Raw genomic sequence first — 14,565 nt, forward strand, 5'->3', positions numbered from 1 at the left:
CCCTCTATCAGAATCCAGAGTTTCAAGAAGATCAGAGAAAGTCAAAATTTCGACCTAGAAAGAATCTAGACCCTTCCAGAGCTGAGATATCGAAACTCAAATTTTTGAGTTTCTCTGATCCTCTTGAAACTCTGGATTCTGATAGAGGGCCATGAGACTTAGACCTGAGTGCAAAAATGGAGGCTCTAGACCCTTCCAGAGCTGAGATATCGAAACTAAAAATTTCGACCTGAAAAAAAAACGAAAGGGGTACCACTGTCGTTTTTTTTTTTTTTGGGTCGAAATTTTGACTTTCTCTGATCTTCTTGAAACTCTGGATTATGATAGAGGGCCCTGAGAATAAGACCTGAGTGCAAAAATGGAGGCTCTAGACCCTTCCAGAGCTGAGATATCGAAACTCAAAATTTCGACCCGAAAAAAAAACGAAAGGGGTGTACCACTGTCGTTTTTTTTTGGGTCGAAATTTTGACTTTCTCTGATCTTCTTGAAACTCTAGATTCTGATAGAGGGCCATGAGACTTAGACCTGAGTGCAAAAATGGAGGCTATAGACCCTTTCAGAGCTGAGATATCGAAACTCAAAATTTCGACCCGAAAAAAAAACGAAAGGGGTACCACTGTCGTTTTTTTTTCGGGTCAAAATTTTGAGTTTCTCTGATCCTCTTAAAAACTCTGGATTCTGATAGAGGGCCATGAGACTTAGACCTGAGTGCAAAAATGGAGTCTCTAGACCCTTCCAGAGCTGAGATATCGAAACTCAAAATTTCGACCCAAAAAAAAAACGAAAGGGGTACCACTGTCGTTTTTTTATTTTCGGGTCAAAATTTTGACTTTCTCTGATCTTCTTGAAACTCTGGATTATGATAGAGGGCCCTGAGAATTAGACCTGAGTGCAAAAATGGAGGCTCTAGACCCTTCCAGAGCTGAGATATCGAAACTCAAAATTTCGATCCGAAAAAAAAACGAAAGGGGTACCACTGTCGTTTTTTTTTTCGGGTCAAAATTTTGAGTTTCTCTGATCCTCTTGAAACTCTGGATTATGATAGAGGGCCATGAGACTTAGACCTGAGTGCAAAAATGGAGGCTCTAGACCCTTCCAGAGCTGAGATATCGAAACTCAAAATTTAAACCCGAAAAAAAAACGAAAGGGGTACCACTGTCGTTTTTTTTTTTCGGGTCGAAATTTTGACTTTCTCTGATCTTCTTGAAACTCTGGATTATGATAGAGGGCCCTGATAATTAGATCTTAGTGCAAAAATGGAGGCTCTAGACCCTTCCAGAGCTGAGATATCGAAACTCAAAATTTCGACCCGAAAAAAAAACGAAAGGGGTACGTACCACTGTCGTTTTTTTTTTTTCGGGTCAAAATTTTGAGTTTTTCTGATCCTCTTGAAACTCTGGATTCTGATAGAGGTCCATGAGACTTAGACCTGAGTGCAAACATGGAGGCTCTAGACCCTTCCAGAGCTGAGATATCGAAACTCAAAATTTCGACCTGAAAAAAAAGCGAAAGGGGTACCACTGTCGTTTTTTTTTTTTCGGGTCAAAATTTTGAGTTTCTCTGATCCTCTTAAAAACTCTGGATTCTGATAGAGGGCCATGAGACTTAGACCTGAGTGCAAAATGGAGGCTCTAGACCCTTCCAGAGCTGAGATATATCGAAACTCAAAATTTCGCCCCGAAAAAAAAACGAAAGGGGTAGCACTGTCGTTTTTTTTTTTCGGGTCGAAATTTTGACTTTCTCTGATCTTCTTGAAACTCTGGATTATGATAGAGGGCCCTGATAATTAGATCTGAGTGCAAAAATGGAGGCTCTAGACCCTTCCAGAGCTGAGATATCGAAACTCAAAATTCCGACCCGAAAAAAAAACGAAAGGGGTACCACTGTCGTTTTTTTTTTCGGGTCGAAATTTTGACTTTCTCTGATCTTCTTGAAACTCTGGATTATGATAGAGGGCCCTGAGAATTAGACCTGAGTGCAAAAATGGAGGCTCTAGACCCTTCCAAAGCTGAGATATCGAAACTCAAAAGTTCGACCCGAAAAAAAAAACGACAGTGTTACCCCTGTCGGTTTTTTTTGTTTTTGTTTTTTTTGGTGCGAAAAAATAAGTTTCTCCAATCTTCTTGAAACTCTGGATTCTGATAGAGGGCCATGAGACTTAGACCTGAGTGCAAAAATGGAGGCTCTAGACCCTTCCAGAGCTAAGATATCGAAATTCAAAATTTCGACCCGACAAAAAAACGAAAGGGGTACCACTGTCGTTTTTTTTTTCGAGTCGAAATTTTGACTTTCTCTGATCTTCTTGAAACTCTGGATTATGATAGAGGGCCCTGAGAATTAGACCTGAGTGCAAAAATGGAGGCTCTAGACCATTCCAGAGCTGAGATATCGAAACTCAAAATTTCGACCCGAAAAAAAAAACGACAGTGTTACCCCTGTCGTTTTTTTGGTGCGAAAAAATAAGTTTCTCCAATCTTCTTGAAACTCTGGATTCTGATAGAGGGCCATGGGACGTAGACCTGAGTGCAAAAATAGAGTCTGTAGACCCTTCCTGAGCTGAGATATTGAGATCACACGTAGCCTGCCTGCAATCTATTGAATGTGGATTTGGTTAGTGTATTTTTTGGACATTTTAATTAAAGTTCCTGTCATGATAAAAACTATCTTACTGCACTCAGGGGAGCCCCCTGAGTCTGTGGCACCAAGCACCATCCCATAATTCCACCGTCCACGAACCCACTATTTTTATAATGGCATAAATGCTACATGGGATCTCAATATCTCAGCTCAGGGAGGGTCTAGAGACTCCATTTTTGCACTCAGGTCTAAGTCTCATGGCCCTCTATCAGAATCCAGAGTTTTAAGAAGATTAGAGAAATTTTTTTTTTAGAGAAAAACATTTAGAAAAGTACTGTAAATTTAAACTGGGGAATAAGGTTTTTAGGATATTTATAATTGTTTTTAAAACAAAGAAACATGACAAAATAGAATTTGTCACATGATATGTCAGATTTCATGTTTTGAATTTCTCTCAACATTTCTCTCAAAATATTTTGCTGATAATACAATTATAATGATTATTTATAATGAATTATAAAGATATTTATATTAAATAAGAAAAATCTAAAACCAAAGGAATTTATTTGCTTGTGGTCTTCAATGTTTATTGTGATGGTTCATTCATACCGTAACTGAGACAGGCGTTTTCTTCAATCTCTATGTTCTGGTAGCACTCTTCTGATGAAGTACTGTCTGAATCATTCTCATCTGCAAAGCACAGAAGAATTCACACGCTTCCTTATCAAAATACACTGTTGCCAATATTGTTGTATTGTAAAAACAAAAAGGTACCTCGACTGTGGGCACGAGGAACACGACAGCCGCTGTAACCAGCAGTGTTTCCTGTCATCTGAGTGCTGTGGGGTGTCTGTAGTGACTTCTCAAGAAGTGATGGGCTTTCCTCGTCTTCTGCAGAAGACAGATCCCTGAGGTTTTTAGCTGACGGGATGAATCCTCAGAATGCTTATTGACAATACCCATCAAACTTCATTTCAAAATGAAAATTGTTTCATCATTTACTCACCCTCAAGTTGTTTCAAACCTGTAGGAGTATCTTTCTTCTGCTGAACACAAAAGAAGATATTTCGAATGTCGACAACCAAACAGTTGATGGACCCCATTGACTTCCATAGTATTTGTTTCCTAATATGGAAGTTAATGGGATCTTTCAGGTCTGGTTACCAACATTCTTCAAAATATTTGTCTTTGTGTTCAGCAGAAGAAGTGAAATTCACACAGGTTTGAAACAACTTGAGGGTGAGAAAATTCAGAATTTTCTTTTTTGGGTGGAGTATCCCTTTAAATTGCTTTATATGAGCCTACCACAGTGCAGATTCTTGTCCATATACATTTCTGTGTTTTGATAGCACTCGAATGAAGATGTACTGTCTGAATCATTCTCATCTACAGCTGAAGACAAAGAGAATTCATCAATCTGATATGTATTTCCCAACTACAAGATACTGTTTACCCTTAAAGGCGAGAGAAATATTTAAAATCAGAGTGATAATCAGAGCTTTACCTTGACTGTCAGTGTCTGCTAATAACACAGTGTCACCATAAGACAGGGGTGCATACTGTGAATTTTCATGCATCGATGCCACGTCCTCACCTTCATGAAGGGGAAAAAGATATTAGAAATATTAGTAAACACCTTACGCATGTTCCCTATGCATTAAAATGACACAAATTGACCTAACGTATGATTTATTTTTGCATACGTGACTTGAAATTGTTGTCTCTGTCGGCCTCTGTGTTTTGATAGAACTCTCCAGATGATGTACTGCTTGAATCATTCACATCTGCTAGAGACAAAACAGGGTTCATAAATTTGAAATGTATTTCCCTACTAAAAAAATGGAACTCCTCAGAGGGGAAATATCTGAAATCGAAGGCTTCAATCAGCTTTACCGTTACACTCAGTTCCTGGTGAGTTATGGTCACCATAAGACAGGTGTGTCAATGGTGACTTTTCATGAAGTGACGGTGTTTCCGCACCTTCATACAGGAAAAACGTTTCATTGTTAGTATTTTATGAATATTCACAATAATAAAAATACTCATTCTATTCAATTAATATTATGATACATACATCTAGACATGTTCTCTCTGCATTAATCAAATGAAGGTGCATCAAAATATCAAATGAACCTGAAAAATGATTTATTTGTGCATACGTGACTTAAGAATGTTGTCCTCTTCGGTTTGGGTGTTTTGATAGAACTCTCCAGAAGATGTACTGCTTGAATCATTCACATCTACTGCTTTGTATAGAGCAAAAATAAAGTGATACTTTTCTAAATGTACATTTCTTACTAAAAGTTGTATAAATATGGTCACATTTTAGACCTTGACTGTGGGTGTCAGGGACACCAAAAAACAGCAGTGTCAGTGGGGGTTTATCACCTTCAGAACAAAGAAACTATAAAATATAGGTCATTTTTGGTAAAAGTAAAATATCCCAACAATGCAATTGATTTATATGTTTATACCTGACTTGACAGCGTCCATGTTGATTTCTACGTCATGTGTATATCTTTCTCCACACCATGAACTGTCTACATCATTCATATCTCCTGCAAGACAGTGAAGAATTCATACATATCAAATGTGGTTCTCCAAGAGGAAACTCCTGAACCTGCATACAGTATATTTTCTGTCACATGGCCTTCTGCCATACATCTAAATGTAAAGATAATGATACTCTTGATAAAACATCAGATCCTACATTTTAATATTCATGTCCAAATAGGATCAGCTGATGAGTTTTTTTTTTTTTTTTTTTTTTTTTTGAGAGAGAGAAATTCTCAGACTCCACTGCTTTAGTTCTGTGGGCCCAATATACTTTGATATATAATCTATATAATATAATCTTTGATGACAATTTAGGATTTTTTTCTTTAACAAAGTACTACTGGCCAGACAAAAAAAACTACTGGTAAGACAAAAAAGTATTACCTCTGCTGGGACTGAAATATTGAGGCTGGACAACTTGGAACTTAAATTGAAAACCCATCCCAATATAGAAAGGCTGTGGATGGCACTTTTGTACATCTGCTCTCACAACAAAACATACTTTGACTTGTTTCATAAGGGAGATGTCAGAAGCTGGAGCTGCTCAGTAGTTGCACTGATAGTGGTTTAGTTTAATATGAACTAAAGTACAGAGGGAAAAACATTCTCCACTGACCTGAACAGACTTTTTCTTTTTTTTTTTACATGTAAAAATGGCTTATGCCAGTAGTATCTGTTGACTGATTCTCTGTTGTGACTTTTCTTGATGCGTGTCATTTTAAATAAGGACTGATTATATGTTGGTGGTCATTTGCAGTAGAAGTGTTGTCTGTAAAAAGCGGCATACTTGGAAAGTTGTTTAGATGCAGTCTTTGCGGTCGAATGCTGTTCTGATGTTCATAGTCTGAATCAGTGTCAGAGTTGTGAGTGGGTTGATTAAATCTCTTGTTGAATTTACGGCCATAGTTTGAGCTCATTCTCGGGCCAAGACTTTCTGAGGAATGAAAAACAGAAAGTGCACATTTACGTCAAATTTAAAGTTTTACCATTATTACAGAAATTACAATCTCATATATATATATATATATATATATATATATATATATACAGTATATCATTATAGATCTAATGTGATTGTGGTGTAACCCATATTTTATTAAATAAATTTAAAAAAATCATAAAATATGGGTTGGGATGGGTATTGATGACAAATTTCATGCTTCAATTTCGATTGACAAACTTGTGATTTAATTTAAATCCGATTTAAGTTGATTTTGATTAATTTACATGTCATGTACAGAATATGTCAAATTTTCTCAAGGGAAAAAATGTCTCAAATGCTGTAAACTAATCAAAGAACCCTGTTAGTTGGTACAATACTATACCTTTAAACATTAAAATTGACTGATTTATATCAAAAAAGCAATCTGTCATGTAACATTAAAGAGCGCCAAAACTGTATTTATTGATTGAATATCGTAATAAAATTGTAAATGAGAATCGATTAAAATCAACAGATCGATATGTAGGCAACTAAATAGTAAAAAAAAAAAAAAACAGTTATGAGGATGTAGAAATAAAATATATTGCAATACAAACCGTACTGCTCCCCCCTGACAGCCGAGACAATTTGTGTGTTATAGACTCCTATCTGTACATTGGACTGGTCCTCCAGGCTTCTGTGGGAATTACTGTGATCTTGATGTATCACACATGCTGTTAGCAAAGAGGATGAAAAAGAATGACTTAAACTTCCCCATGCAGCACTAAGCCTCTGCCTTAAGCTTTTCTATTGCTGTAGTACCATAATTAATGTCAAAAGAAAATGTTCACAAAAGTTTTGAATGCATATTCTATGAAAAAGCATTTCCTGATATTTGGATGGAATGCACTACATGCACACAGAAATTGGCCAAGAAATGAGTGAGTGAGTCAATTTGAAGTTTATAACAATACAAATTTTTAAAAATGTAAGTGTTGTACTACTCAGAGATGTTCTTGGAGTTAGAAAATCTATTTAATTTAGTTCTAAGCAAACTTGTTTCTTATTTCCTTTCCGATACCACTTTGATATTTTGTCATCTAAAGCAACAAAAAATTTTGCAATGAGCGCTTTTGAAAATAAAAAGTGATCATAATGTACTTGCCCTTTGCTCTTTGGAAATGTATACAGACAGCAACATTTATAATAATAAACATAAGTAAAACAATAGATAAGATGATGCAGGCAATCGCTGCTGCTGAAACTCCACTGCTGCGCTCTGTTACTGCCACTGCGGTTGACACAAAAATGAACAGAGAAGGTTTTATTGACAGAAATCACGCAGACTTTTTTTCATGAATTTTCTCTTTTGAAAAAGAAAAAACTGAAGCATCACCTGCCACCAGTGTTGTTAACGCCAGCTCGGTTGTGCTGCCTGTGGGTGTGATCTCAACACTTTCTGTATGGAAGACATTTAATCCACTGGATACATCAAAGGAATACAAGACTTGTCACTCAGGATTTCACAACAAAACACGAACAAGCTGAAGCTTAGATATGTGTGCTTTGACATTTCAGAAATACTGTTGTAAGCCTGCTCTACTTTTAACCTATTTTCAGCCCAACTGATGTGGAAATTATGTCCATCCACCCTCAAAAGTTAAATCTGACCTACAAATGAGACTAAAAGCTGAAACAAATTATGTTAATGTCACATACTACAACCTCAAATACACACAGGAAATGTGACATTTGGCTCAAAAAGCTAGTTTCTGCATCCCAATTCACATACTATCCATCCTAAATAGTATTATAGTCCAAAATCGTGGTATGTTAAAAAGAGTACTCCACAGATACCTGGATGGTCTACTTTTTCCAGTTAAAATTCAAAGTGCAGATCCATGCACACTCTAATGGCTCATTTTGCCCACAACCCATTGTGCATTAGACGAGGATTCGATTAGAACTACAAACACGAATAAAAAAAGTGTTAAAAACTACAAATGTGGCGAATGTGCGACTCCGACGGTTCAGTAGAGAGATTTAGATGAAGGATTTGAGCGATTGATACTCATTATCTAGCCTAGTGAAAAACTATTTATTTATTGTTGTCCACCATATATTTAATCTACAATAGCATCTTTTAAATGCATCATTATGCAAACATGAGGAGAGTTCTCCATATGATAGACACATGCCTGGCAGACCAACGTGCTCACCAAAATGGTAGGAAATTAAATTAAATGTGGAGAATTTTAACTCTGACAAGGCAGTTTAAACGGTGTCAAATAATTATTATGACTAAGTAGTATGCCTATATACTTTCAGGCCATAGTACAAGTAGGTGAATTGGGAAGCAGTGAATATCTACACATCAAATGTTAAAACGAAGATGAAATTGCACCTTTTAACTTTCCTACTGCATGATTCATCCGTGCATGTTATTCCAAATAAAATTTATGTAATCTTTAATCTAAATATAACAACTTGCTTTTCTTTCAATTGACATCATTCAGGCCTTTTGGACAGCTTGGATAATGTTAAACAATTGCCAACTGCCTATTATATACTGTTTAAACAAATAACCATTCTGCTATGTCCACGTTTTTCCATCCAATCAATTCCCACCCTACATATTTTCTAATTGAAAATCCTGTTTAACTCCCAAATATGCCACATCAAGGAAGTAAAATGGGTTGCAAACTTGAATTCACCTTGACTTATTATACAATATTCTTTATTTGTGTAGAAAAGAGTAGTGTTTTATGTTATGAAGCACTTGCCCATTAAGTGTACATCTGTATAGTACCTGAACACACAATGCCAGCGTCTTCCTTATGTCCACAATAGTTTCCAGTGTTGTCGATGGGGTCGCACTCCCATAAGTTGCTCTCTGTGCCGTTGCATCTCATTTTGCTGATGTGGATGGCTCCGCTGCCAACCCCAAAATGGGCCATTCTAACTGCACTGCCACATCTCAGCTGAGCACATATTACTTGTCCACTTATGATTTGAAAATCCTCATTACACACCGTTCCCCATTGACCAAAATGCGACAGCTCCACCCGTCCTGCACAGCGATCACGTCCTCCGATCAATCTGACAGCCTCTGGAGGACAAAGGTTAGGCCGATCAAATCTCTAATAAAGCATTGAGACAAAAGTAGATCACTTATCAGAAAATCTCAGATGACTCACCGCAAATTACTTCAGTTGCATTTGTGCAGTCGCCTTCTGCGGCTGTAGTGCAGTTGTGCAGATTTGAGTCTTTCAAGATGCAGTTTGCAAGACAAGTGCCATTGTGCACAGTTGCAGTCGTGCCGATCTCAAGACTGTGGCCACAACCAACAAGTTCACAGATTTGGAGAGCAAGCTCTTTCTTTTTCTCAGCATCCAGAAGATTGAGGGTCACATGGACTGTAGTGTTCTGGTGAGGCGCCCTGAGCACACCAGAGCAGCCTTTGGACAGACTTAGTGTGGAGAGCTCAACTAGATCAGAAGGGGAAAAGGGACATAATTGATTTAATTTACTAAATTCATGAGAATGATAGGAACAGTTAGGGTAGATGATTCACATTTATATCTTCACAGCATGCTGGGTTGAGTCAGAAACTTTTCCAGCATCGCATCCTGGCATTGATCTTATCGGAGTGTTTATTCTGTTTTCAGTGTGTATTTCTAGCACTAGACTTTTATTTAGATCCAAACTGCAAAGTGAATGTAAACCGTGGGGCATTGTTTTGTGTTGCAAAATGTTGTAGCAGTACACTGCAACACAGCCACATCCCGTGAGTCACTTCCTGTGGAAATGTCATATTGTAGCATGGAGGACACTGGGGAAAGAACTTTTTTTTAGAAAGTTTATGACATTGCCTCAATAGTGTGGTTTGAGCATATGAAGTTCTCCTGATTTATGACTACAGGATGCAGATTGTGTCAGTGTATTCTGTTTGTGGAATTATGATTCATTCTGAAGGTCCTTCTTTAGGGTGAGTTTTCAATGGGGTCAGAGGTCACTGGTCTGATGTTCCACTGTTGGTGATGAAATACACTAGCATTCAAAGGTTTGGGGTCAGTATGTTTTTTTTTTTAAATTTTATTCAGAAAAACATTTTAAATTGATTTCGATTTAAATTTTAAACATTTAATTCAAACGAATGCCATTCTTTCTATTCATCTAAGAATCCTGAAAATTTTTTATCAAGGTTTCCACAAACTGATTTCAACATGGTTATTAATACGACTTGTTTCTGGAGCACCACATCAGCATGTAAGAATGATTGAAGGATCATGTGAAACTGAAGACTGGAGTTATTTGCCATCACAGGAATAAATTACATTTTAAAATATATTAAAATAGAAAATATTCTTTTAAATTGAAATAATATTTTTTACAGCATTACATGTGTTTTTGATCAAGCATAAAATGAATTTCAACAAAACAAAATCTTACAGACCCACTCTAGGCAGTTGATGCAGAATCATATATATCTCACACTTTCCAAAAAATAGGGTACAAAATAGGTTGACACTCAAAAAAAGTTTAGCAAATGGTCGATGACAGGAGGTGCCGAAATCTGTCGAAAATGTTAATCATTAACCTTTAGGAGTTCATTTTAAAAATGATACGAGTGTCTTTTTATTTTCTGTTAATTTTCTCCAATGTTTGCAACTTTTACAACCCTTTTAACAATTTGTGGTGTGAAAAATAGTCGTGAGTGGAATAATACAGTATAAAGTAATACTGACGTAACGAGGTCACGGCTTTGAACACGGCTCAACCAATCGGAACCAAGGACAGAAACTATCAGTTTTATAATACTACTTAAACCATTATTTATTTAAACATTAAATAACCATCAAAATGTGTAAAATAAATAATAAAAAATATCACTTAATAGGGACTTGCAAGTTTGGATACAAATTAATAAAGTAAATAACAATAATAAAGTAAATAATATCACATTTTCAAGTAGACAATTTATATTTTAATAAAATCTAATTTTTTACTATAATTTGAATAACAGGGTTCATACTGAATACCACAAATAAAGCAATATTTTTATAAATTGGGAAAATGGAATATTTACCTGTCTTCTCAAACCACTTAGTAATTGTATAATTTTAACGGACTGTCAATAGAATATAAATTCAACAATAGATTGTCAAAATGACGACATTATTATGTTTAATTGTTGGATACAGTCGAGAGACAAGGGTTTTCAAATGAACTTTTCTGTGGGACTCCAGCTTCTCTTTGCCTTCTTCATGTCTAATGTCTTTGTGATTGCGTAGGGCATTACTTGCACATATTAAACAGCGCTTAATGATTTTAAAATGAATTCTACGGTGCAAAAAAAAAAATGAAGCGGCTGTCTCGGGGGGGTAGATTGCTCTCAGTTTTTTTCCTGATCTCTTCTCTCTGTTTTGTTTGATGATAGCAGATGGGTCTCAGCAGGCCTACCCCAAACACTGTTCTCATGCATATTGTTCATCAACATCTTGATTAACTGCTTGATTCCTCTGTGGCCCACTTTTAAATGAGATCATCGTGAGATTGCTGCTAACTGCACCCACTGATAACACTGATCTAGACATGATATTTCCAAAGGAAAGGCACAAGTTTTCTTAAGAGTAGAGGAAATCAGTCAACTTACTCTGTATGTCAGAATGATCAGCATGCTTTGCCACACTCTTGGAAGAAAGGTCATCTGTACCATTGAGCCCTGAAGATGACAAGATGAACATCATGCTGAGAACATATTGCTTGAAGCCAGGGGGCAAAAACTGCCAATAAAGTGCAAAAGTAGAACAGAGCGCTCCAATCTAACATCTTCAAATCTGCTGTAATTATTCACGGTCTACAAAGACAATATTCATCAAAGACAACAGCAATGAGACACTGTTGAACAAGACGCATTAAAAGAACTCAGCTCAACATAAAAACAAAAAAAAATATGTTTTGCAAAACTTCGGTAATGTTTGTGTTGGGTTACAAAGTTCGCATCGCATTTGAAAATTTTATCATGGAGGGAAAATGAATAAATATATAGGCCTACAATGTCCTGTGGTGTGAAGTAAACGCGTAGATATTTGCCATTTTTACACAATATGAAGAAGACTTAATAATAAAGTTAAGTTATTGTAGAGATTAATAACTATAGGACTAATTCTTGAAACCCTGCTGTGTTAAAACAGACTATGTAAAATAGCTGTTGATCAGGTATTTCAACACCGCTTGGTTGTATTTCAACACATTAGTTTCTCCATCTGTCTCACATAAACGGCAGAAACTCAGAGCTGATGCTCGTCTTGGTCATTATACTCAAAAAGCCACAGAATAAAATAGATTTTTTTAAAAATGCATTTGTGAAACTATTTAAATGTTCTCAGGGAATCTAAAAATACAGATTTCTGTTAAAAAAAAATGTTCGTAAGCCTATGTCTGCTTTTGGCACTTTGCGCTTTTCTCACAAAATCAAATAAATGTAAAAAGTTTATGTTTATAATTAATAATTTAATATGCTTTAGGAGACTATTTGATGTATTACAAAATAAGAGACGTAATTATTACATAAACATGAACAAATAAAATCTCATACACACTCAAATATATAAAATATATTTGTGAGAATGTTGTGAGATTATTTGCAAACTTTTTTTTAAGATTAACAGATATTTTATATTGACCAATCTTATTCATCAAAACACAATTTGTATTATGATGTACTATTTCTGTTCGGATCCCATCTGCGCTATGCATTCTTTATAGCAAAACACTGAAGGAAAATATAACATTTGTCTTATTCTACTATTGAAACACTTTTCTATAAATGCAAGGCATTGTAAAATGTCTCCTCGCCATGTTAATAACATGCTTGTTGGACACAAAAACTAAAATGGACTGTGAAGGAAAATTCAGCGATATGATTTGTTTCTTTTATTTTTAGCCATCTTGTGCATTTGACTTAAAAATGAAATGAAGTCAACTTTCTTCATTCAATCTCCTGTGAAGTTCAGCTTATTTATTCACCAATGTGTCACAGTACACTAAAGTGCATAAACCAATCTCCGGTTGCACTTTGTGCAAACAGCTCTTTGGAAAAGCGTTGTAATGAGCCGAGGCATTGAAGTACTTTCTTTTGTCAAAAAAAGCCTTCAGATTGCATTGTGCTGCATTAGTTAAACTGAACTTTGTTTTAACCACAAAGCATGTCTTACAAAAAAAAAGTCTTTTGATTGAAAGTGCACATTTGATTTTCCATCTATGATAGTGATTGTCTCTCAAGAGCTATTGTGCAACAGCCTTTGAGAATTGTACAACCTCTCTACTCAAGTATCATCAACTTAATAGACTTTTTGAATGGTAAATTAGAATATGTTAAAAAACAAAATGTTCGAATATAGAATATAATATCGCCGTTGAACACAAGCTCTTCACATGAAAGACCCAGTCTGCCTACACAACCATACATCAGAACCATTTTACCTTGAGAAAAGGACAACGCCTGGAGAACAACACACAGCAGCAGAAGCGGCATCTCTCAGTCAGTCAGCCTAACAGCCAAAGATTTGTCTTTGTCCCGTAACTCTCCGTTACTCTGACTGATGCTCGTGACCCTGCACCTTCAGCCTTTGGTGTCTGTGCAGTTGCTGCATGTGGTTTCCACTACGGGGCGAATTCGAGCATCATGCCTCACACATGCACTCACTACCACAAACACACCCTTTGCCACCGTCACAGGTCAAGTGCACGTTTGCAGTGTTAAACCTATAAACTTTTGCTTCATATTTCACTACTTTAAAATGTTTCAGTGGATAATGGAGTTTTTTTTCCCCCTTTAATTTCCCTATAGTTCATTTGTAGACTTGCATTGAGTTTCTTTGAATGTTTAAACAAAAGGCTCAAGCTAGGATGAATCGATTAAGCGTTCATCATGAAGCCCAATTATATGAAAGTCTTCAATTCATCACTGGCATGCAATTAATGAACTGAAAGGGACAATGAATAGCTGTATGTTGTTGAATAGTCTGTTATTACCGTCAAGCCTAAATTGCAAACAGTGTTGGCGTCTAAGACTTCAAAGCAGACCCTCCTGCACTTGTGTTCACTGTCCTAGACTTCAAGCAAGATGTCCATTAATTTATCCTATTGGATTTCTACTGCATTACAGAGAAACTGGTGGTCATGGCCCAAAATTGTTTGTTTTTGTTTTTTTCTGATATGAGAGCAAAAAATAGCTCAAAGCAAATAATAAAATTCATAGAACAAAACAAGCTTTTAGAATGGAGGAGAAAAGGTTTCCCATTTCTTTTGCTGTTGACATCAAAGGCCATGTGTCCAATCAAATGTTTTTTTGATGTAAATTCATGTCATTTGGTCCAAGCCAGCCAAATTAGGCAGATGCCAACATGGACAGGTTGCATGACATACCTTCATCTTTAAAAAGCAGGGATGAAATTGCGCAAGGTGAAAAGAAAATATTTACCTAGACTAAAAACCTATACCAA

At 36.2% G+C, this 14,565-nt stretch overlaps 1 protein-coding gene across 4 annotated transcripts in view; it reads right to left on the reverse strand.

Annotated features, from left to right (window-relative positions):
- The window catches only part of LOC120462307 (uncharacterized), a 42,944-nt gene extending 29,218 nt beyond the window's left edge, over nucleotides 1-13,726 (reverse strand). The window contains exons 1-16 of one of the 4 annotated variants that reach the window (XM_039650913.2): nucleotides 13,544-13,726; nucleotides 11,712-11,780; nucleotides 9,253-9,543; nucleotides 8,865-9,164; nucleotides 7,452-7,514; nucleotides 7,221-7,346; nucleotides 6,673-6,789; nucleotides 5,921-6,067; nucleotides 5,052-5,135; nucleotides 4,737-4,820; nucleotides 4,471-4,557; nucleotides 4,281-4,364; nucleotides 4,082-4,171; nucleotides 3,883-3,969; nucleotides 3,352-3,498; nucleotides 3,187-3,267 (exon numbers count right to left, since the gene is read on the reverse strand). In XM_039650913.2, coding sequence (XP_039506847.2) covers nucleotides 3,187-3,267; nucleotides 3,352-3,498; nucleotides 3,883-3,969; nucleotides 4,082-4,171; nucleotides 4,281-4,364; nucleotides 4,471-4,557; nucleotides 4,737-4,820; nucleotides 5,052-5,135; nucleotides 5,921-6,067; nucleotides 6,673-6,789; nucleotides 7,221-7,346; nucleotides 7,452-7,514; nucleotides 8,865-9,164; nucleotides 9,253-9,543; nucleotides 11,712-11,780; nucleotides 13,544-13,595 — 1,909 coding nt within the window. In that variant the 5' untranslated portion in view covers nucleotides 13,596-13,726. Of the gene's footprint in view, nucleotides 1-3,186; nucleotides 3,268-3,351; nucleotides 3,499-3,882; nucleotides 3,970-4,081; nucleotides 4,172-4,280; nucleotides 4,365-4,470; nucleotides 4,558-4,736; nucleotides 4,824-5,051; nucleotides 5,136-5,920; nucleotides 6,068-6,672; nucleotides 6,790-7,220; nucleotides 7,347-7,451; nucleotides 7,515-8,864; nucleotides 9,165-9,252; nucleotides 9,544-11,711; nucleotides 11,781-13,543 lie in introns of all 4 variants that reach the window. The other 3 variants (XM_039650911.2, XM_039650912.2, XM_039650914.2) reach the window with 3 other exon arrangements.
- Between the last annotated feature and the right edge of the window lie 839 nt (nucleotides 13,727-14,565).

The sequence above is a fragment of the Pimephales promelas genome, chromosome 12 (genome assembly GCF_988280905.1).
Source record: "Pimephales promelas chromosome 12, fPimPro1.hap1.1, whole genome shotgun sequence".
NCBI classification, from domain to species: Eukaryota; Metazoa; Chordata; class Actinopteri; order Cypriniformes; family Leuciscidae; genus Pimephales; species Pimephales promelas.